Source organism: Varroa jacobsoni, unplaced genomic scaffold, assembly GCF_002532875.2.
Source record: "Varroa jacobsoni isolate VJ856 unplaced genomic scaffold, vjacob_1.0 contig00404, whole genome shotgun sequence".
Classification (NCBI taxonomy): Eukaryota; Metazoa; Arthropoda; class Arachnida; order Mesostigmata; family Varroidae; genus Varroa; species Varroa jacobsoni.
Window position 1 is genome coordinate 1 of NW_019214459.1, and position 22,979 is coordinate 22,979.

At 40.5% G+C, this 22,979-nt stretch overlaps 1 protein-coding gene across 15 annotated transcripts in view; it reads left to right on the forward strand.

Annotated features, from left to right (window-relative positions):
• Positions 1-4,763: 4,763 nt before the first annotated feature.
• Positions 4,764-22,979, forward strand: part of LOC111271162 (uncharacterized) — a 54,623-nt gene continuing 36,407 nt past the window's right edge. For 4 of the 15 annotated variants that reach the window (XR_002686701.2, XR_002686706.2, XR_002686703.2 and 1 more), the window contains exon 1: positions 4,764-4,870. Coding sequence is in view for 4 of the 15 variants with exons in the window: in XM_086972808.1 (XP_086828934.1) it covers positions 4,777-4,870 (94 nt within the window). In the remaining 11 variants the exon portion in view is untranslated. Of the gene's footprint in view, positions 4,871-19,599; positions 19,814-21,200; positions 21,335-22,979 lie in introns of all 15 variants that reach the window. The other 11 variants (XR_002686704.2, XR_002686711.2, XR_002686705.2 and 8 more) reach the window with 7 other exon arrangements.

A 22,979-nucleotide genomic window follows, 5' to 3' on the forward strand; every position in this document is an offset into this window, starting at 1 on the left:
GTTTTAAAATATCTTCCATACTATTCAATATAATTCTACTGTCTGTTATATATATATATATATATATATATATATATATAGTCGTACGCTATATACAATAAAAGCGATTTAAATAAACTGTAGATTTAACAGTAATCATCGCGCCGTTAGTTAAAGTGACATTTCATCCTGTGGCTAGGGCTAGCCATTTGGGGTAATATTTAGCGACAAAATCGAGCATAGAAATTCAAAAGCGGAGCAAAGGTAAGCTAGCCTTACTATAAGCAAGAAACCTTAGACTGCAGCATTCGTTAACGGTTGGTCTGAGCAGCGCCATCTGCTGCCAATAGTTTAAAATGTCTTCAGCAATGATGTTTGGTACGAGCGCTAATATGTAGAAGGTATGAGGTTAAGAGAGCTAAGATGTACGACAGGTTTTGACTAGAAGCAATGTTTCACCCAATAGACTACCGGAACGTGCGTTGCGAAAAAACCGGGACAATTCCTATGATTTGAAGCTTTTGTCCAGTCCCACCTGACTCGAATTAACATAGGAAACGAATCTGGAAAAATATCAGGTAATCTAATGCACGAGTTATCTCACGGCGGCCGCAGCTTCTACCTAACGTACGACTCCGTGAAGGGTGTCAGGGGCGAACACTTCAGAGAACAAGTGCAACGAGAGATTGCGACGTTGTCCGCAGTTGGTATTAGGAGGCTACCGGAAGATCGTTGCAGGTGCCCTTACCAATCATAGTTGAAATCCAGGTACGTTCTCAAAAAATTAGCTTACGATATTGCATAGTGCACGCCAGCTGACTCATTCTTGAGGCGAAGTATCCGATAAGATCGACATTCGAGTGGACAGATCTCGGAGTTGAAGAAGAGCGTAGAGGAAAGGCCCTTGCTTGAGCCCTATAGTCACGGGGCTAGATAGGGGTGTTTACGCTTCGTTCGTGGATCTATTGAACATAATTATAAGAAACAGAGCTTTGCTGCTTATTAGTAGTATATTGAAACTGTCAAAACGGTGCGCCATGCCAACACAGCGTGCCGTGACGTGAATATCATTACTAAACGTCTTAAGTGATATGGATATATAAGGGCGTTAAAATGCTGAGTAATGTGACTGAACGATTATAACAAGGTAACTGGATAGCTAAAGTTATATTATGGAATTACTGACATAAAGCAAAACTGCTCATTGTATGGTTCATTATAACACATAACGAGCGTGAGAAAGTCTGCTAATTTCTAAAGCATACGAAATAATCACAGATGTTCTCATACCCATGCATCATTGCTCAATACATATTTCACGAGGATTTCGCACGTATTGTGAGCTTGAAGGCACTTTATACTGCAAGCACTTTTGTCATCAATAATCATACCCATAAATATTGGGCTTGTCCAAAATGAAGAAATAGTTTTGCCAACCTTTAATGGTTTCATTGTCTGGGCCTTCACTCTGACATGTCTTGTATGTCTAGGTTGGCCGTGGATTATCATTGAAACAAAATACCCATCGCAAAATCTAGCGGAGCACTAAGATGTTTTATTGCCTGGATAATACTTACTTACACTTCAAGGTAAAAACAAAACCCAAGTTTAAATAAATAGCAAAGTAATGAAATACGGCAAAATATAGGGCAAAACGACGGCAAGTAGCTTATCAAGTTCTACCGAAAACCCTCCATAAAATAAGCGTATTGAAGCAGCAAAGTCTTATTAATTTGTATATACAGGATGTGGCGTTCGATTTCGGGCAAACGTGAGCTGGCTGTTTGTCGAGGCGAAGATTTTTCATCTGCTAATCTCCGCATCCGAGGAAGACTAGTCCTTTCGTCGAACAAAACAGCAAACTCATCCCGACGAAAACAGTGCGTAGTTTGCTGGGCTGAAAAACGATCGTCAAGGTTAAAAAGCTGTGTTTTTTTTTCGACGACCTATGTTATTGCTATGCTTCTGAAGAATTACAGAAGGGCATTTATGCGGCATGCTGGAGGCTACTCAATGGCGTTTAGACTTGAGGGGCTCGAAAACTTTTCAAAATGGCTCCGAAAAACACTTTTGATACAACCGACCTTTTTGACACACAAATTGAGGCTTGTTTCAAAGAAAATAACATTAGCTAGCAATTGGGTCGTCCAATTAACTTTACGTTCTTGCGCTTTTTGCACTTTGTGAATTTTTTTGGCCGTTGTAAACTTTTACACCCGTGTATATTTTCCCGTGTCATCAGCCCGAAACGTAATTCCGTTGGAATTCTTCACACGTAGCATGTTTGAGTGACACCTCAATAAGTTTACGCCCACCAATATCGCTTGATGCACGGCTATTACTAAGACGCTGTTTACGGGTTGTAGAAGATTTATCTTGACAATAAGTAGTTAACAGTTTAAATCTTGAATCGAAGCTGTAATCGTGGTCCTTATTAGACCGTGAAAAATATCATCTCGAACGCACGAAGAACCTGTTGAAATTTCTGTCCTTGCTTAGACACAATCCCAGAAAGAATTCGTAAAGATGTATATATATACACAAAGTCACTCAGTATTACTCGTATAGTTTAGGGTAACAATATTTTATAACAGGGCTGCATTTTGCGACACTTTTTTTTCCGCATCCAAAATAGACCCGTACTCTGAAATCGTAAATCATTCACTTGGATATTATCACGTAAATTTTTAATAAGCAAGTTGTATTTAAACATAGAAAATTAAAAAATTCGGTAATTTACAAATACAGATTTCGTCCTGGCACTAAGTAACAGGAACGATTCGCCATATAACTTACGAAAATCAATCTCGTTGAAGACGAGTAGCTGAAAGTTATAGTGGAAGCAAACCCATCTCAAAACGGGTAGGTGTTCACCTCGGTCAAATTAATAAAATGAAAAAATTAGACAAAAAGTGGGTATTTGTGCAGAATTGTGATGACAAATCAATTTTTCACAATAATCGCAGCAAATCATAGTAGCAGATACATGCAACCTAACCAGCTGGGCATTACTTTGAAACAAATATACAGCTGCAAAGGCCTATGGTGCCTGACTGGTGGTCTAATGCAGCTGTTATCCATGACAGCTTTATGGGTCCTGGATCGTCGATTATGGCTGAACTATACTGCCAACAATTGAAGGAGGCGATTAAACAGCCAAGGTTAGCAAACAATATCAAAGCGTATTTATTGCATGGTAACGTCCAACCCCACACCTCGAGAATGACACCAGTAAAACTTCAGGTGATAGCTGTTCGTTAGACATCACTCCCATAAATTACATTACCATTTTTATAATTTTAACAGGCTCTTGATAGGAGAACTGTTCGGATCTCAAAATGATATAACAACTGTTTTTCGAGACTTTATAAGATTTTCGTATCTTATTCTCTTCCAGCAGCGGATGAAAAGGTTACCATGCAAATGACATAGGACCATAGATAATAATAATAATAATAATGATACTTTAGTAGAAAATAAACGAACTAAGCCTGTGAAACAAGTTAGAGCTCATTATAACCTCGTTCATACTAAACGTCCTTGCGAATTACTTATATATATATATATATATATATAAGAACGAAGTATCACAAAACTATATATATTTGCTTCAGATGGACGTTTGTCTCTCTTTTTAATGGCTTTTTACAATACAGAAAATTATTGATTTCGTCCGAAGATTCTATAATGAAATCTATAGAGTTGTTTAATTTTATAAAGTATGTAACTATATTTTACTAATCTGAACATGTTCAGTCTAACTGTACAGGTCTAGATTTAGACATCGCTATTAGTTCGAGTCACAGATCGAAGTACTCTCTTCTTTTAACTATGCGTCATTTGATGACTGCGTCATGGTCAGTGTGTGTTGTTCTAGAATAGACTTGAACAGCAGTGTCTGTTTGAAGTGACAATACGTAATCTGTGCGACGAAGGGTGAGCACGATGCATAGAAAAAAGTTACCGCCAAACGAACAAACTATTGGTTTACAATGTAAAGTGTTTTACCTTCCTTTATCTCCCCCATTGCTCAGACGACTGATCAGCCCCGAGGCCGATCTTCTATATATATAGTTCGTTGCCAGAAAGGTGAGTGCTGAGGCGTTTCGGAGAGTGCTTCTCCAGTCCAGTTTCCGACCGGCGTCACACATCGCGGACCAAATCGGCATGTTAGCAATACGTATTAAATGAATTCACTTATGCTCGATGTCTCCATCGAGGAACAACGGTTAGATGAGCTACGATGGTCGGTCAAAGCTGTTTGTATGCGAGAGAACAGGCGCCGAGAACGTGGTGGGCAACGAGGCCCAAACGCCGCAGGGCGTGCAGCCTGCTACCGGCTTCCAACGGCAGTCCTATGTGGATGACTAAGTGCATGGATGAACTCAGGCCACAGCGCAGCCAGACGGAGCCGAGAGGAAAATAGGAGAGGACGAATCGGTTAGAGAGAGTATCGAGAATCGAATTTTTCCGAAATTGCCCGTCATCGTGGAGCAAGCCTCGAGGTGTTTCGGGCAGCGACGAATGGCGTGTCATGTCGGCAGCGACAAGCCCGGTTATCAAGCGATGCCAGTGCAACGGGCCAATAAAACAGCAGAGGCGGCAGCAACGATGACGACAGCATAATAATATGATCGTGGCAAAACGAACAAGCATAGCCATCTTGCTGTAGCGGGAGCTAAAGGAAAGATGACAACAATTCAAAAAAAAATAGACCTTTATACATGAGGAAGCAGGAACGAATAGGGGGCAAAGCTTCTACCAGCGTATCGACCCATTGTTGTCTTTCCTTTGTTGATGACAGTATGTGTCCCCTCTTGTCCAATAGCAAAAAACAAAACAGCTAGAGAAGTGTACGCCCATATGAGACTGGATTGCCTCGCAAATGCAGGTATGCTTAGGTACATTATCAGATTTTTTTTTGTTTATTTTGTTTATATTATATGTTTAAATGTATGTTGTGGAGACGGAAGCCAGCACATTGTTCGCACATAGTGCTGCACTTATAAAGAGAAAATAGTCAACTTACCGAGTTGTTTTATCACAAATAGCTTTTCTATATCAGATATGCGTTGCTGCCATTTTGTTAGACTAACAGTATATTATAGTTGGCTGCCTATAAACTTACCTAAAACAGTTGACCCTATTGAATTTCTCGCCATTATAACAAACAATGCTTAGCTACGTAGCGACAAAAGGAAGAGACACTCGTATCTTCAATAGAGGAAAACATGCACGCTCTGCGATGATGACAATATCTATAAGGTCGTTAAATTTTTTAATTGTTGTCTATCGAATAATGAGGTATATATCTACAAACCTCACTAAGGTTAAAGTAAGCCTGAGGAACCATTTGGTCCTGATTAACTACACTATATGGATACGTGGCGTTTCGCTAGTAAAATACAGGATCATTTTCCTGTCTGTTTTGTGCCGCTATCAAAAATTTTGATTTCTTTAACCAGTAGTCAGCCCATTGTGAATAGAGAGGAAATTGAGCTTGGGGGGAATGTTCGACAGATGTCAGATGAATCATATATATGAGCAAAGTACGCGATAATTATCTTCGCTATAGCCTAAATGGCCTGCGCACGCATAAAGTTTGACAGAAACTCGATAGAATATCTAACTTACGTTGAATAGTTTATTCATCTTGAAGTCACGCATAATTTCGCTTCACCAGACCAAGCATAGACAGTTCTGAAACAGTTGAGCATTCGCTGTGACAAAGATAATGATACCTCTACGATTTTTTACTTTCTTCAAAAACATGGGGCGCAGTGAAGCTTGACTTTGCATTAGAGGCTACGAATCTGATTACCGAGTGGGGGGCAGAGTTACTGCATAAACTGATTCATATGTATGAATATGGTGAATTGTTGAATGAGTGAAAAGTGGGTAAAGGTGCACCGTTATTGAATCCCCACAGGAAGTAGATCGAGTTTGTGTTACACCGCGTGTTTCGAAATTTTATACTATGAATGATTCTCGTAACTATGAAACGTTTGAATATCAACCGCGCTTTGAAAAGTGACATGTCAGTCTACAAATAACTTCCGTTGCTGAAAACTAAGTTTGGCCTCTAGTCCTAGGCCCTCTAAACTAGGACCAAATTAGGCATTTCCTCGCAGTTTTCCTTGACATCTAAGGGGCATGAAATTTCTTAAGTAAATTACATTTAAGAGAAGATTTTGCAGATCTCGAGATTTTCGAATGTAGAGAAGGCACTACCTTATTATAAGAATGCGTTGTTGAGACCGAAAACCATGTATAAAATGTGGTGACATACAAAATTAAAACGCGAGGCAATAAAAAAGCTTTTTATGAAGGACCAGTTTTTGCCTTTTTCACCTTTTCATTACATGCGTGAACAGAACGATACCACTAGGCTTCGAGCTTTCACAGTACACACAAACGCCAACCCAATCATCTCTGAAAATGCACGAGTCACTTAAATATTGGAGAGGTTAATGCATCGAACCCTGTAGAATCCCAAAAAACAAAATGTATAACATTTAATAGCACGTACGGTCAGGAGATCAATCTTTTTTTTTAGAAATCCGCAACACAAAATTCCGGTGCTTTGTTTGCAAGTGATGAAAAATGGGCAACCGTTAATTTTTTGAAAATAATCAAAGCACGACACGTTCGGGAAGGCATCTTTGTACAAGTTACGCGCACTGTATAGATCTTGCCCTGTATAGATATTTTCACAAACGATATGTCGTCGCAACGGGGGCTCTATGACCCGAAATAATAGATTTGATAAACAAGTTGACGGGTAGAGACCTGACAAAGCTAGACTTATATAGTCAGAATATTATTGGATTTATATAGTGGCAGGACAGCTTTACCTCTTCTGAGCATTACTGGTACTACTAGCGTGCGTAATTAATGTGCTACAATGAGTACCAGCATCGTTACCATCGTTGTTGGTAAAATATCTTGCCAATTAATCAAGCACCCGTAGTCACTGATTCAGGCCAAAGCGACTGCCGGCAGTGAGGGAAGGGTTTCTAATCTACCCCTGTAATTACTTTCATTGACCTGACAGTGCGAATGATGCCAGCCGAATCGAAAGGATGAACAACTGAGATATCCTCAAAATGTCCGCAGGGTATCATCCCTAGCTACTAAATTGCTTCAATTTGTAGATGAAGACCTGGACATGATGCAAGAAACCGCATGTGTGCCTCGGTACGCTTTCGATGGTGACCAGAGAATAGTTCAGATACGACGAAAACTGCACAACAAGTTTCCATCCATCCAGCTCAAAGGAGAGTTCCTAAAAATAAGTAGGCTAATAGATGTAGGCCAAATGGGGTACGCACAAAACATCATACACAGACATATTGCTGGGCATGATCGATTCAGCAAGCAATAGATGACACTATTGTGGTTGGATATCGATCGAAAGCAACATTGATCCATCAGTTGGCATAATTGAAACTGTATGCGCATAGGAACGTTGATGTAGACAATACGCGAAACATAGCCGTTACGGTTCATCTATTGGGTCGTGGAAAGCGTTTCCAATCGTGGGATACGTGCAATGTATTACATACAGGCGCTAAAATCTGTGGGAACTACTAAAGAAAAGTAGTCAATGAAAAAGCATCAGAACAAAATAAGTAAGACTTTATTAAAGTATATCGAATTTATAATAAAGTCTACAATGTAAAGCATCGTAAAACTCAGCAAAGAATGCTTAAAGGTATGGATCGACGAGCATATCAATAGATAAACATATGAATGTATAGAAGTACGTAAGAGAGCGTACAAGTCTGTATGATGTGCTTTCTAATACGAGGCTTACTAAATTAAACTCGCATCCGAATTTAAAAAGTCTTTGACAAATTTCAGTAACAGTTATTTGTTTTTCAAGACTCTCAGGGTCTACCTAGTGGAAGCGTTTTAAGGCTCGCACCAAAGTGAATTAGATGATTTGCGGTATAATATGCAATATCATAATATGTAAGCCAACGTATGACGACTTTGAGGTGTTGGTGATCCTGCAAAAATTCTGCAAAGAACAACCAGATCGATTAAATGGAGTACAGCATCAATATACAGAAGTAATTTTGAAATTTCCCTGAACTCGTTAGATTTAATGCTCATCGTTGGCGGCATCCTTACCTAGTTTATTTCCTAGCATATCACTTGTATGGCCGACATGAGGAGCCTTTTAGAGAAGCCTTTCAGCGGGCAGAAGCGGAGTACTCTCGAACTGGATAAGTAGGAAAGTTCAAGTGTGCAGGCCTCAATTCCATAGGCTACGGAAAGCAGGAAGTGAATACAGCTCTTGGCAACTACTCTACCGGGAAGGTCGCTACTCATGAACGCCTAAGTTAAGCCTTCCAGTTTTGTTGACAAGAGCAGACGGCCTTCGTTCGTTATACCAACCTCCGATGGCTACAAACCGGTTGACTGTACTAAGGTAGAAACTAACAGGTTCAGTAAAGTTCAAGGCGACGCTGAAGGGCTTCGGGTCCGTGGGGCTATTCTTGACCACCCCTTCTCGAAAGTAACTTCACAGCTAGGATAATACGGAAGTAGGATCACGTTTATATGTTACTAAGATAAACAGGGCTTTAATTTCTAGTTTCAGGAAAACGGGCGCCGACCAACCGCAAACTCAGTGCTAAATACTGCTCTAGGCATCTGTTAGGTAAATGCTGAGGAAACATTGCCAGCGACCGAGCAAAGCGATTAAAGAGCCAGTCACAAAAATAGTCCCATTGGAAAACGCAAATATTTTATCCTCTAATTTATTTCGGAAGTAAATTAGAAAGTCAACGGTAATAGTATAATGATATTCTAACGATACGCTTAACGACATTTAGAGCTGCCGTAGTACTGCAAAATTGAATGTATCTTTACATTGACTGTTGTTATCAAGCGTTTGCTTTATTAGTAGCTAATAAGTGATACCGACAATCAAACAAGCAGTGTTATACTTGAAATTAGCCAGAGCCTTCATTCTACTAGTTCTCACTTTTTACAAAACCGAGAAGCTCTAATAGTACAATCGGTACAACTGACTGACGTAATTAAGAGGCCAAATTTTAACAAAAACAACAATTTCTCAATATTGATTTATAATGGAGCTATTTATTAACAAATCCTTTTATACAATAATTGACACAGTTAGGCCAGTTTTTATCGGCGTTTCTATATAGCTGTTGTGTGCCTAATCACAACAGCTCACGCTTGTTTCAAAGTGCCTTCAACAGTCATCGGTATCCAGTTGTATTATAAATAACCAGAAATGACCTCGCCTGGTTCTACTAATCATCACAATAAAAACACCGCTACACTAGCTAGCAGCTACGTATGTCTCCTTGAAACACGCAGCCACTGTTTGCTCTTATAATCTAAATAGGAAATTGTGCAGAAAAGGCTTCGAGTTGGAATCTGCTGGACTGTAGGAGCGGGACGTTTTGGCCGAGTAGCCGTTTGGTAATGCGCAATCCGAATTGGCGGTATCTCGAAAATCAGAGCGAAATGTTTTTATCTGTCACGTTTAGAGGCTAGCGCAGAGGCAGTAGTTCGGTCTCTCACCTAGCGGCACCGGGCGTGATGGCGGTGGTGAGCGAAGCCGCCGGTACCGTCACTGGAATCGGCCCTTCTAGTCATTAGGTGCAGCAGGACTGTGGCGTTTAGCGGCAGTTGATTCGAACGGCCGACTGGATAAGTTTTTGTGCTTAGTGTTTTTCCTGGGAGTAAGCGGGGGAACGAACGGGGTGGAATAACAGTTAGGTAGGGGTGCGAGCTACATTTAGTAATTGGTCGCTGGAAAACGAGCCGTTTCCTGCCTAATCAGCAAATAGCTCTGCAGTAAGCTCAACGACGCCAACAATGAATGCTGTAACAACATCAACAAAGAAGGGGAACGATCCGCTAGTAAGAGCCATCACAACTGGATGAAAGTTAGGCCTTTACACGTTGATAGCAAAAGAGCAGTGCTGCTGGAAAAAATTTAAGAGATGAAACCAAAAAATATTTTTATGTGGGCACTTTTTGAACGTTTCGTAAGTAATCTGATAACTTTTTCACCACGAACGAGGCGAAGGATAGTTAAATTAGACTTCTCGATGGGGCAGAAGTAGAGAATAAGTAAATAGAAAGCACTTTCAGGTAATAATTGCAGAATGTGCTCTGTAATTAAACACAAACTATCTGGCCATGTAAATTATCCTAAATGATCCATGAAGAGAATGCAACATAAGTTTTCTTTTAATTAACAAGGGCTAAATAACACAATTTGAATACCCGTACGTGCGGGTACCGCTTTTCCATAAGTCGAGATAAATCAGCATTATAACCGCGGCGTTGGACAGCTAAACTAAAAAGCCATTCGTTAAATGGTGTACCTAGTGATCTATAAGTGTCAAGGTTTGTCACCTCCAACATCAGTACCACACTTAAAATGTTCGGCGCTAGTTAGCTCGAGCTACCCCGAACCGTTAATACTCCGCTAAGAGAAACACTCTTTACAGACCTGTCCTAGAAAAAATTTTCGACGAAGGAAGCCCCATATCTATACAAACTACGTGTATTTGGGTGCAGTGAAAGTTTCAGATTGATGAATACGTTTAATATGAATAAAAAACTGCATATTCAGACGGCGTCCTTTCCCACATCCGCAATATGGGCAAAAAAATGTTCATTGCCTTCCCTGTTAAAGGCGACGCAAGTGGGGAACACTCGTGTCTGTAGGGGTCATTTCCCTCAACTCAGTTTACATTTTCAATGCGTTTCGTAATTGCCGTTGAAACGCGAAGCAGTGACGGTAATGGTTTAGATTTTAACGCAGCAAAACGTCGGCCCTGGCAGATACGTTTTGTACGGAGAACCTATAAACTTTGAGATACTATGCACTTGTAAAAGCTTCCCATTCCCACCGTTGTTAAAGGAGTTCGAGGATATTATGTGGGTACGTTTTGTGAGAGTAAGTCAGCTGGAGATCCACGTATCTAGATGAAAATTGAGTTGTGGAAATATTGCATAGCCTCTACTCAGTCGTTAATCTCTTAGAATACATCAGTCAACTTAAAACAGTCCCCACCAGCATCGATGATCGAGCATGTCCACGGCGGCCTAATTTAAAAATCATACAACAAATACTATTTTTCCCACAGGGAGGCATCCAAACAGAAGATGAAAGTCAGGTAAAAAATGCTTTCAAATGTTGACAAGCTGAACCGGGTCAAGTAACCTGGACGCATTGAGGGACGGTTATTGATGAACACAAGCGTTGCATGGTCTGATTAGAGACTCAGGGTGACAGTATCTAAACGAAATTTTAAGGAGCATTTGAATTTATATATATATATATATATATGTATATGTATAGTATTTAAATAAATGTGTCCGTTAACATCTCCGGACATCTCATGCTGTACTCCGCTTCGATATAATAAGTCCGATAATAGACGAAGTGGGCTTTCAGCTCTCCCGGGTACCGAATCATTATAGCCATATAACGATATTATTTACAAACATTTCTATCCCATAGCATGCCAGAGGTGAAGGTATTATCTAATACATAAAGTGAATTCCGAAAATTGTCCAACAAGCATCATCTTCAGTACAATAATTACACGAGATGGAAAAATAGAATCAACAAAACGTGGCATTCCGCTAAGTAAGAACGGATTCTATACTCGTCTTATGAAGAAACCGATCTTTGCGTCTCCGTGATAAAATAAAAACGGCGTTCATTAGCATGAAAAAATAGACGGGCGAACAATGTATGTAAGCAATGATGCACATTTTTCCTTTTCACGAGACACTAAATGAGAAAAGCTTAGTTAAATCTATTAATAGGCTTTAATATGTTAAACAATGAGTGTGTTTCATAGAAATTTCTGTAGTACATGAATGACCTTCTGTGTAGGTAAAATGATTCTCTCAAAGATCTTTGGGGCCCTGCATGCGGAGACGTGTTCCTTCGCAATTTTATGAAGCTTTTTTTTTTTTATCTTAAACTTGTTCGTGTTAACTGTTGCATATCAAGGCGGAGCCATCGCCAGCCTCATACTTTACAACTCTAAAAGTACGATAGAGTGAATGTAGTAGATGCATTCTTGGATTGAATGTCCATAGATTCATTCAGATTATCCGTTAACAATGCGGGACCTAAAGCCTGCCTGCGTCTCTTCCGTTCCACGAAGCAGGTTTAGCTAAAGTCAATTCAAGCAATGCTAATGATTGTAACATGGTCAGTATGCAATAAATACTACATCCTATAGGAATATTTTGTTATGTATGATATTCGTAATGTGAATATATTTACATAAAAAAAAAATGTTATGCTTTTAGCATTGTTTGCCCACAGTCAAATTAGGAAGATTTCTGATCATGATATAACGGGCTACAGTAGATAATGCTACTACCCCTTTAAAGGTGAATCGTCAGCTTTAAAGGGGTAGCACCATTATTACCGAAACCTAGCCATGATGAGTTTACACAGCCCAATATACTAGTGGCTCCCTCTGTGAAATATTCTAGTAGAAGCTGTTTCTGTCTCTTTTATGCCTTGGATATTTCAGGCACTCCGTGAAGATTTATGAGGACGCATTAGTAGGGTACATCAATATGTATGTCCAGCTAGCAGTTGGTTCAGTGCAGAGCCGACCCGCGCATGTTTCCACATAGGTGATGTCTCGCTCAATCGTTCCAAACACCAATATGGTTTTTGGAACGTCGATGAAATTCATTACGTTCATCTCGCTGTTGTATTTTTCTATACTGTTTTACAAGGTAGCTCCTGCTTCATGGCTCACACGTATTTGAATAGCAGCCTAGTGCAGAGTTCATCGCCATAATTAACTGGTATAGATAAGGTTCGATACTACGTTTAGCATAAATTTGCATAAAATGTTCTTTTTTCCATTAGTCCTGCCTGAACTGCACGACATTTCTTAACCAACATACATGAGGAGAACGTTATGGATATAAGCAATTTCTGGCCCCCTGCTACATATAGATCCACCTTGTGGTCTTCACGCGTCCAGTGCTCGTTGCTTGACGTGCACGAGGCTGTTATGTTACGAGCGTCGTTTCTTAGCCTGTTCCTGCTGCCATCCGTATCCTTGGTGGTAGTCTTTTCCCTTGCGGGAAGAGGATCGTCGCTAAAGATGGACGAAGCATAGAAACGCGTATTCCTTTGATCTTGTGCAGCTATGTGAGTGATTAGCATGATACCGATATTAATTAGAAAAAACCGCAGCTGAACCATAACGGATTATACGTATTTCATTAGAAACATATTGGCGAGTGGATCACCACTGATGAAAACTCCGTAAATTATGCCGCCGTGGGTCTCTACCCGATGCAGGTGATTGCATTTTTTCGACTTCTGAACACCAAAACATTGGACGGAACGTTGAGGCGATCAGTTTTTATAATGGAGACAAATTCAACCTCGACCTAATCAAGCGTTGCTTTCATAGTAGGACAGGACCCGCTTTCGGAGACCGTTTCGCTTTTAAAACAGCTGTAGATGATCTCCATCTAACAAGCAACAGGCCAAGCAGGTCAAAAATGAAATGTCTATTTTTTAGGCATTTAATAGCGTACTTACGTGCATGGCATAATAACACTATTTGTTGCATAAGCGTTGTTAATGTAGATGAACGGTGCCAAAGTCAGCATGCACCACTGTTCTCGATGTTTCGTGTAGCGCTCGATGAGAATTTGCAAATTCGATGGTACAACGAAAAGAAAATAAAAGAATGAGAGGGTTCAGAAGAACCGCAAGTTCTGCAGCTAATTTGTTCTCGCGCGCGTATAATGCTAGCATTCACTTTCTCCATAAATTCGAAAAATCTATCGAGACGAGCAAGCGCTATGATCGGGACGCAAGAGAGCATTACGCCCCTTTCCGTCATATTCGCAGGCTCTATTTGCTCTAGTCGAAGGAGAACGAGCATGAAAGAAAGACGAAGGAGGGCTGCAGGGGAATGGACTAGCGAGGCTGAAAAAGTTGGCTGATTGCGGTTGGTGAGCTCGACACTGCGCCGTTGCGAGCAGTGATATTGCAGTGAGGGAAATGGCAATCGGGACGACACAGGAGCAACTAGAAGTTATCAACTGGAGCGGAAGATATTAAGCGATCGGGAAAGCTTTGGCCAAGAGCTAAATTTTTTTGAGAGGGAGAAAGCTTTCGCCTTTCGCGATCCACTTGGGCAAAATGGCCGGCCCAAAAAAATTGCTGTTGTGCGATACGTTATTTGACAATCTGCCAGCCTAATTCATTTATGGTTCAAGTTTTTGCTTGGACAAACAATTAAGTTTTCCGTCCGATGCGAAGGCAATGGGACGGCTGTAGCTTACGTCAATACTGTGTAGGAGACAATATTGAATCAACTCTGAGTAGAAAGCTCATGCGAATACATGTCTATAAATACTGAATGGCGCCAATGTGTAGTCATCATGTTGTAGTTCGTGTGATCGGGCAGCGTGAGGGTATCTTGCCATTCTGACTCATACATTTTCATTTAATAGACCTTGTATGATACAAAGGACAAAGTGTCAGATTTAGACATTTTTTCTCATCTGTTAAACATACACGCATTGATCTACCTTTTTACTATATCACGCGTAACAGTGCTTATTTGTCAGAATTATATATATATATATATAAAATATATATATATGTATAAATTTAGCGCTAGCTGTACAAAACGTCTGGCTGACATGCGTGTATTTTGTATGCGGCTGCCTTGGAACAACTAAAGAGCGTGACGAATCGCAATTGCAGGCTCGAACCTGAAAATTGTGTTTTTTTCGGTTGTGCTCAAAACGGCAAAAATGTCATGTAGGCCTGTTAGGAGAAGCCCGCATCGAGCTGAAACACCCAGTGGCAACGTTATACGCAACTGGTTCATTAGGAGACATCTTACGTAAAAGGTCTTCGAAGTAGCGCTTCAAACGACGCCGAGAACTGTTGCCAAAATAGAGACGACTGATAGATGGCTACAGAAAACCTGTTTTTATCTAAACGCCTTTAATGCGAAGGGAATATCATCGTTCTTTAAAGGCAAAAAGGCAGTTTATGGGGCAATAATAGCAGTGGAGAAGCTCTGGAATCAGACCTATATTGCCCATGACAAACTTAGTATAAGAAAAATTGATACTAGGAATTCTGGACGCTGCGAAATTTTACGCTAAAGGACCTTGTCATCCCAAGTTAAGTTAGCCTGCAGCAACAAGTATTGACACAGGTTAATTTTGACATGAGAGAATTATTTATCATGAGAAGTTACGAAAGTGATTTTCAGTTAGTAGCATTTTCGTGCCCCTTGAGATTTTGATAAATCCTATAGCCAGCCACATCAACTACAGATGCACTATTCTGATAAATGGAAACTTTCGTCAATTTAAACAGTGAAAGCGTATCATAAATTAAAAATGTTTAACGAGTTGATTCGGGCTATCGTCTCATGTGACAAAGTCATAACGCAACAGGTCAGTAGAATGTTTAAGCCAATTGATTGAAGGTATGAAAAAAAAATAGCGTAACACATGCGGCGGTGGAACTTTTCCCGGCGGCATCGGGTGGGGTCAACGTTGGAAACTTTCAATCATTGTATATCACGTACAAATTGATGATATGGCACCGGAAGTTCCTCAATGCTAGTTTGTTTTGGATGTTTAATCGAAAGCAAAAATCTGACCTGAATCTAAGCTTCGAACGCGATCGTGTCACGATCACTTCATCATCCTCTTAGGTTTTTCCCTTTTATTCTATTGCCGTATTCCCTATTGTAGTTTTCAGATCAGTGTAAATCCACTATATCTGCACAATCATTTCGCTACCTTTCCCCTTGTTGATCACATTACTTCAGCAATACAACACATAATTGATACAGTTAATAAAAATAGGTCCAATAAGAAAGACTACTGCCATATAAACGTTCATTCGCATTCTGAAATAATTAAATTCTCTATAACAAAAAAAATATATTTCTTATTGATGAGCTGTAAGCTGCGTTTAGCTAAAGCCGCGAAGTTCTTGTCGATGCTCTCTCTCTATATATATCGAACGTTTGTTAGAAAACGCTCGCTCGTATACCGCTGTCACAGTACCGTATTGAGAACTACCTTTCCTGCTAACGAATCTAGTGACGAGGATTCAACTTGGATGTTTGATCCATCTACCGACTAAGCCTGCTGTTATACTATCCTTTGGATACTAGTCCCCAAGCATATGACCGTCTGAGGCCACAGAAGTTAAGTACGGACTCAATATGACCAAGCTTGACAGTCTGATGTCCTTCAGAGTATGACCTGAACCAGTTAACTGTGATCGATGTGCTTTGAAAACATTCGAACGTTTACAAGCTGACTGCACAATATAGACAGTAGAAAAAAGCTTCACAACGGTAAGAAAAAAGACAAATCAAGATAGACCTATCGATTTGCGGTTGCGTGGGTGATCTGCTGCCACTACAACTACGAAACCCCGAAACAACTATGGATAAAAAAAAATCTAACAGTTTCATATTAGGTTTAGTAAGAACTAGCTTTTTCAACTAGATATATTAGACGGCAGTGAACAATCTTGACATATTCTTTCCTTCAGCAAATCTTCGCATGCTTAAGCTAGCAGGAAGGAAACAGGTCGTCCATTTGGTTAGCGAACAAGCAAATAATGATGACTTCCCGCAAAGGTTATTCTGGACATTAGCAACCCCAGAGTGGTACCTCGGGCGCATTGGTGTAGTCTAATCAATGCTTGGTCAGATTGTCAGGCTATCGTAATTTGAATACTCCACAATGGTGTACCAGGCATCCTATGCTCCTGTAACAGATGTTATATTTCCTTGTGTTAATTATTCCGTGTTCCGATTATAATTGGGGTATGAGTGTGCTGCTTTTGGCCTGTCAGCCTCTCGAGGCTACTTCGAAACCATTGCATATAAGTATTATACCGCTCGAAAACGGTGGGTAGTGCAGATATTTTTGTGAGAATTCTTAGTCGGAGAAAAGCCATATTTGACTCTAAAAAGAAAAATAGAAACAAGCATGAAGAATATTGCGATTCACTTATTATTGTTTTTTGTGCGAATAGGGGATTCACACGAAATAGGTATCCTCAATCTACTTTCCTGTGCTTAGCAGTCACCTTAGATCGATAATAACATAATTGGTTAGAATTTAAGGTTGAATAAACTAAACATTTGAAATACGACGTTCTTTTTTTGCTTCTTATTTACGATCGAAGACCAAGTGAAGCACTAATACAGTGAAACATCAAACGCCTACAGCAAAAAGATACAATTCTTCTTCACCTGTATTTCGCGTACCGTGAATTTTTGTTTGTGACCTTGCCTGAAGAAGGGTTTATCAGGGCTGCTATTTTCATAAGAGGACGATTAAATTATAAACCTCACGTAAATGAATGATGATGAACGATCTTCTTAGTGTTTTATTATGATTATCAAATCGGTACCTCACCTTTCCTGGTACAGTCTTATCTGACTAACATAGCATGTTTCAAATTTAGTGAGCTTTTACCACATAAACTGCTGTTTTTTTTCCTAACCTAACAATTGGTATTCGCCATCGCGGCGTTCTATGCCTAACAAATCGGATTCAAGCTCGAACCTCGAAATTACAAATGCGAAGGGTGAGATAATGTTGTTTGGTCGTTTTTAAATTGTCTTCCTGTGAAATCGACATCACCTTGAGATGAACTTGTGATAATATTTGGGGGTGACACAGGTTGCCTGCTACTTCGTTTGAATCCTGATCGAACGCTTTCCATAGACGTGAATAGAACAAACTCTGTCCCAATGAAAAATCTAATATCAATACCAGCAGTAAACTTTTTTGGGCTCTAAACGGTTTGCTTACAATATGTGCACGAGCCGCTAATCGACCTCTGTTCTAAGCCGAGATCTTTCGCACTGATTTCAATATCTTTGAAATTGAAGATTACGGCAATTTAAACAAGTTCCTTTCTTAAAGATACTCAACTCCATTAAATAAGTGTAACAAAACAATATACAGAGCTATTCGTAGACAATAACTCACTACTAGGAAAAGAGCCATCTCTTGACTGGATGTGTAAAATACTGTAGTAGAGAGAGAAGTCTGTTGAAACATTCGACAGACTGACAAAGTCCCCGTGTTAACGTTTCCCTTGTTTCAATCAAGCGAGATGGTACGACGAACGCGTATGAGTCGAAGCAACTAACTGCAATGCACTTTAGACTTTCATAAAGATCTATGAGAAGCGTCGATTATTTTTTTATCAGTTAACTTTAACGTTACTTATACAGTAGCTATCATAGCTCTATATATAGTTGCATTGGTTTTCCATCTGTCTTGCTTTCTTCCCCATACTGTTCATTACAGCCTTAAGATAACAGCTACGGCAACTTGTATTACCGCCACGACTGAAACATAGCTTGTTCCTGTAGCAGTAGCCCCTGGTGCGACTGCAGCGTCGATAGCGGCGTAGACTGCCGCCCGCTGTAGCACGCATCGCGGTGCCTTCTGATAAGAAAAGATAATTCCCTGCTGTCGATATTCGATTAGTCGAACGGGAACGGGGGCAATAAAGTGACCCGCTGGTCTCGGGGGCGGACTTGGCAGGCTAGCTTGTCTCGAGTGCAAGAGCTAGCAAGCCCTATTCCATCCTGCGTCGGTCCTCGCTGAACTAATTGCGGAAAAAGAACAGAGAAGCAGAAGCATATTGAAGTCACAGAGTGGCTGCATCGGTACAGGGCGAGGCCTGAAAGTGGCAGCGGCTGTGCCAGCGGTGAAGTATTAGGCAATAAAAAAGGTACCCAAACAAGATACGAGGAAACGATCTGCCTGCCCTATTCTCCGACAGAAGAAATGGAGCGAAAATGAGGCAAAAAACTCACTGGCTTCGCGTTGACTAAAGAGAAAAACCTAGGTCGGCGGGTGAAGTTAACAAATCATATCGGCCGAACCAGTACTATTGCTAAACTGTTCGTTTAGATTAAGCGAAGCCTACGCGCCATTTTGAAAACGTTGCTATCCTTACTAGAGGACTGGAGCAGAAAGATTGAGCTCAAGACGTAGGCGTGTTTTTGCTCTGCCAGCAAATTGAGTAACATATTAGAAAATTCTTGTTCTAAGCTATATATATATATACTGCAACACAAATAAATAGCTATCACAGTGATGTAATGGAAGAATAGTCTATCAGCCATTACGGATACTGCGGGTTAGAGCTGCCACAGTATGTCCAAATGTATCGAATGTCCAATAGCAGAACATCGAACAAACGCACCAGATTTACTTACAAAAATATATAAACTCTAGGATTATTTTCATAATGCCCCGGCTATGCTATAACACAAACAATTGAACGGGTTTAGTATAGCTCGACAGGGCAGTATCATACATTCTAATTTTGTTGACATATGAAAATTGATGTCATTTTGCACTTGCAACCGTGTTAGTAAAGTAAATTATTATTATTATACACTTTATTGCGATTCAGCTCCCTAGAAGAGTCTGGCAAAATTATAATTCTACCTTCAAGGACCTTATAAAAAGTAACGCTACCCTCTACTTTACTTGATCAGGTTGTTACAGGCTGTGTTTGCTCATAAACCCATATGCACCTTCTAGGTGACTCCATCTGCATATCATAAAGGTTAGGAGTGTAGTCGTTTTTTGGTCGCTCGCACTTAATACTTGCTTCTCCACCTGCTTTGAGATGGCGGTCTTGCTTCGCTGCCAGGCGTCGTAATCGTCACAGCAGCCGATGTTACAAGGCTATACGCATCCTTCATTCCCTGAGCTGCTCAGAATCCTTCACATCAGCTGTTTAACCAAATAGTACGTAAGTGTTGTTTTGTGTTTTATGTCCATTAAGCTATCAGCCGACTCAGACACAGTACGGGTTACGTACACAAATAGAGGTTTCGACGCCATTGGCTCAGTGAACAGCTGGAATTGCCAGTATAGTTTCCTGCGGGACAAATAGCAAGCCGCCGATAGGGTCGAAGAGCTGTGACCGAATAATAAAATTGATTTGTTGATACAGCGAAAGAACGCAAAGTTTGGGTGGTCTTCCGTACGGTTCGAAGGATACCGTAACTTATTCGGTGTGCGTATTTATGGAATCGAAGTGGGTTCATAGTGGGCCTTCTAGTTGTAAACAGTGGTAGATAAAAAAGCTCAGTTCATATCTGCGCCCGCCAACTTCTCGACAACAATCGAAGTTTAAAAACTATTAATTCTGTTATACAAATATTGTGGGTAATAAATATTTCGCCGACAAGTTGTGATAAATATGCACGTGGCAATATTACAGCCCACGACATAAAAATGTGCTTTTTTGAATAGATGCAGTGGTAACATACTTGCCTAGTCAAGCTTGAGACATATGAGATCCACTGCGTTCGAAAGCCGGCGTAGACACGCTTCATTTTATGTTAGAAGAGGCTAATTGTTTGGAGTAGCACTTAACGACAAGCCATCAGGACATGGTCCTTTAGTTTCGAACCTACACGATGTGAGTTTACAGCTAAACATTATAGAAGAATATTAATTGAAATTTTTAGAGAATATCAAGGTACCCCTGTACAACTCGCTCTCTCTTTCCCTCATATTGATAGTGTCCATACGCTTTCTAAAGTAGCGAGATCCTAACGCGCGTGGCCGTGGCCAAAGAAAAAAAAGAACCCATATCAAAGCTGAAACCTCAAAACAATATAGACATAAACGCCGTACAAATGTGCACTCATCGTCACACGACAGTGATTGACAGTGCGCGACTGCCCCAAACAGCGCTGCCCTCGTTCTTCCCTCTGTTCCCCCTCGTTCCCACGCTCTGTCTTTTCCTTGTCGCGTCCCACGCTTCCACTTTTATTCATCAGCTGGAATCATGTAGCCTTTAGCTGTGATCGCTCCCTTTTCTCTCGGCTTCCGTCATCAGTTGCTTTTCCGCAGCCGGCCGCCGAACTAATGATCTTTATTGACTGACGTGTTTGTTAGTGCAACTGTTGTTTCTAGAAGCAGGCCACGCTATGCACTCGATTGGGGGTCTGTACAAACAAAATGATTCGCCGCTTGTATAAATAAACCGTGGTGACGGACCCACGTTACTTTCAATGATTTTGTGGCAACGCCATGTAACTGACAACCGGGAAACTAGCAAGGACCACCGATCTGTGTATAATATGTATCTATCCCAATTCGCTGGGTTGTTTTCAAATGATTTCTAGGAGAGCATATGCAATTTCTGATTCGCGTCCCACAATTTGGAAGACTGGCTTGCGCCATCTATGGAAGCCATTGTTTCGTGGCACTGAACTGTCCGTTGGTTGTAGCGTCAATCCATTCTTAAAAGATTAGCAACGTAAGTCGTTAATTATCCGTAAGTTCCTGCGAGGATTAGAGCTAAAACTTAAACATGATATAGTTTTCATAGTACAAACTGTCGGATTTACGGCGTCTGTAATCGATCGATACAGTGTTAAACACGGGTGCGACATTAAGAGACCTCTAAATGGTTGTTTACTAGTGAGTGTACGCGATAAGTTCCAACTTGAACTTTCTTCAACTTGTTTCTTCTGTACGTACCGCTCCAAAAAAAAACTTTCAATCTGCATTTAAGAAGGCAAACATGCATATCGAAGGATCGGACAAGAAATTGGAATTGTCTTTAGAGAGTTAAACGATATGTGTGTTTGTATTCAAACGAATACATCTTCCGCTTGGAGCGCATTTCACGTACCCACGTTCAATAGCATTAGTCAAACAAAACAAGGTGTTTTTTTTTTTTTTTTTTGTAGCATCTTGTGAGCTACATAATAGCCACAACTTTAGCATGGTTTATAGCCTTACCGAATGTTACCTAAATGGGCAACTGACCACAATAATAAAAAGATAGCGTTAAAAATTAGCGAGTGTCAACTGGGTCCCTTGATGGCGACGTCAGGTTCCATTATTGTTGTTAGCTAGGAAAACTGCACCGGCAAGGTCACAATGAACATGCTCGCCAGGATAGAAGAAAAGGACAGCTCAGACAGACAACTTTCTACTATAAATATGAACATAATAATTACTTTAATTGAACCCCGGAATATTCTCTATGCTTCGGTTATCTATGTTCTGTTTGAGTATCTATTATAGCAAAAGCAAACAAAACTATTAGCAGTATCACTGTCCACGTACCTCGACGCTTGACAAGCCACGAAGCCTACGAGCGCTATAGGTTAACTCCGATGATCAACAATTGTTGTTATTTGCTTGTTCTCGAGCATTCAATGGCCAGATGCCCCTGAAGGTAGTACAGTTCTTTACCGCTTATAGGTAGATGCTGGGTTTTGTAACGTTTCTTTTTACTGTCGATGTTATCTGTTTTATTACTAAATAATACAGTGTAAGGAACTGTTCGCTATAATTATAGCAGTACGACCTTATTTGTTAAAATCCAGCACGATTAATATAGAATTGCAAAACAGATGCGGTATCTGAGCTCATGTATATCAAAATGCAAATAACTCGAGGGCTTTACCCTTAAAGAACCAATGAGATTTCGAACGACTTTTTGTGAAGACACCATTACGCCACTATTCGCAATCTACCGCGATAATAAAGCACCAACACGCGACGAATGATCAAATCAGACGTCCATACCATCCTTTTCAATCAGTTCCCAATTCTGCAGCAGACTGGTCTTGAGTGGAGTCAGACTGGTCAGAGGGAAACCGAGCTGAGCTTCGTTTCGTACTATCTGCTTTCTTGTTCCTTACTGCTAGCCTGGATGCACGGATGGATGCATTCTATTTGCGGCTCTGCTAGTCTCTCCGTGCTATTTTGTTTTATTCGTCCGTTACAGAGGTGTCAGCCACCGGTAGATTGATTGACCAGAGCACTCACCCACGCTTGCCCTTTAAGAGGCATTTTTTGGCCGTAACGATGAGAAGGGCAGCATCAAAAGAAGAGGGGTGTGTGCAAGTAGCACGAGGTATTTAAAGATGAGGGACGCAAGAGAAATG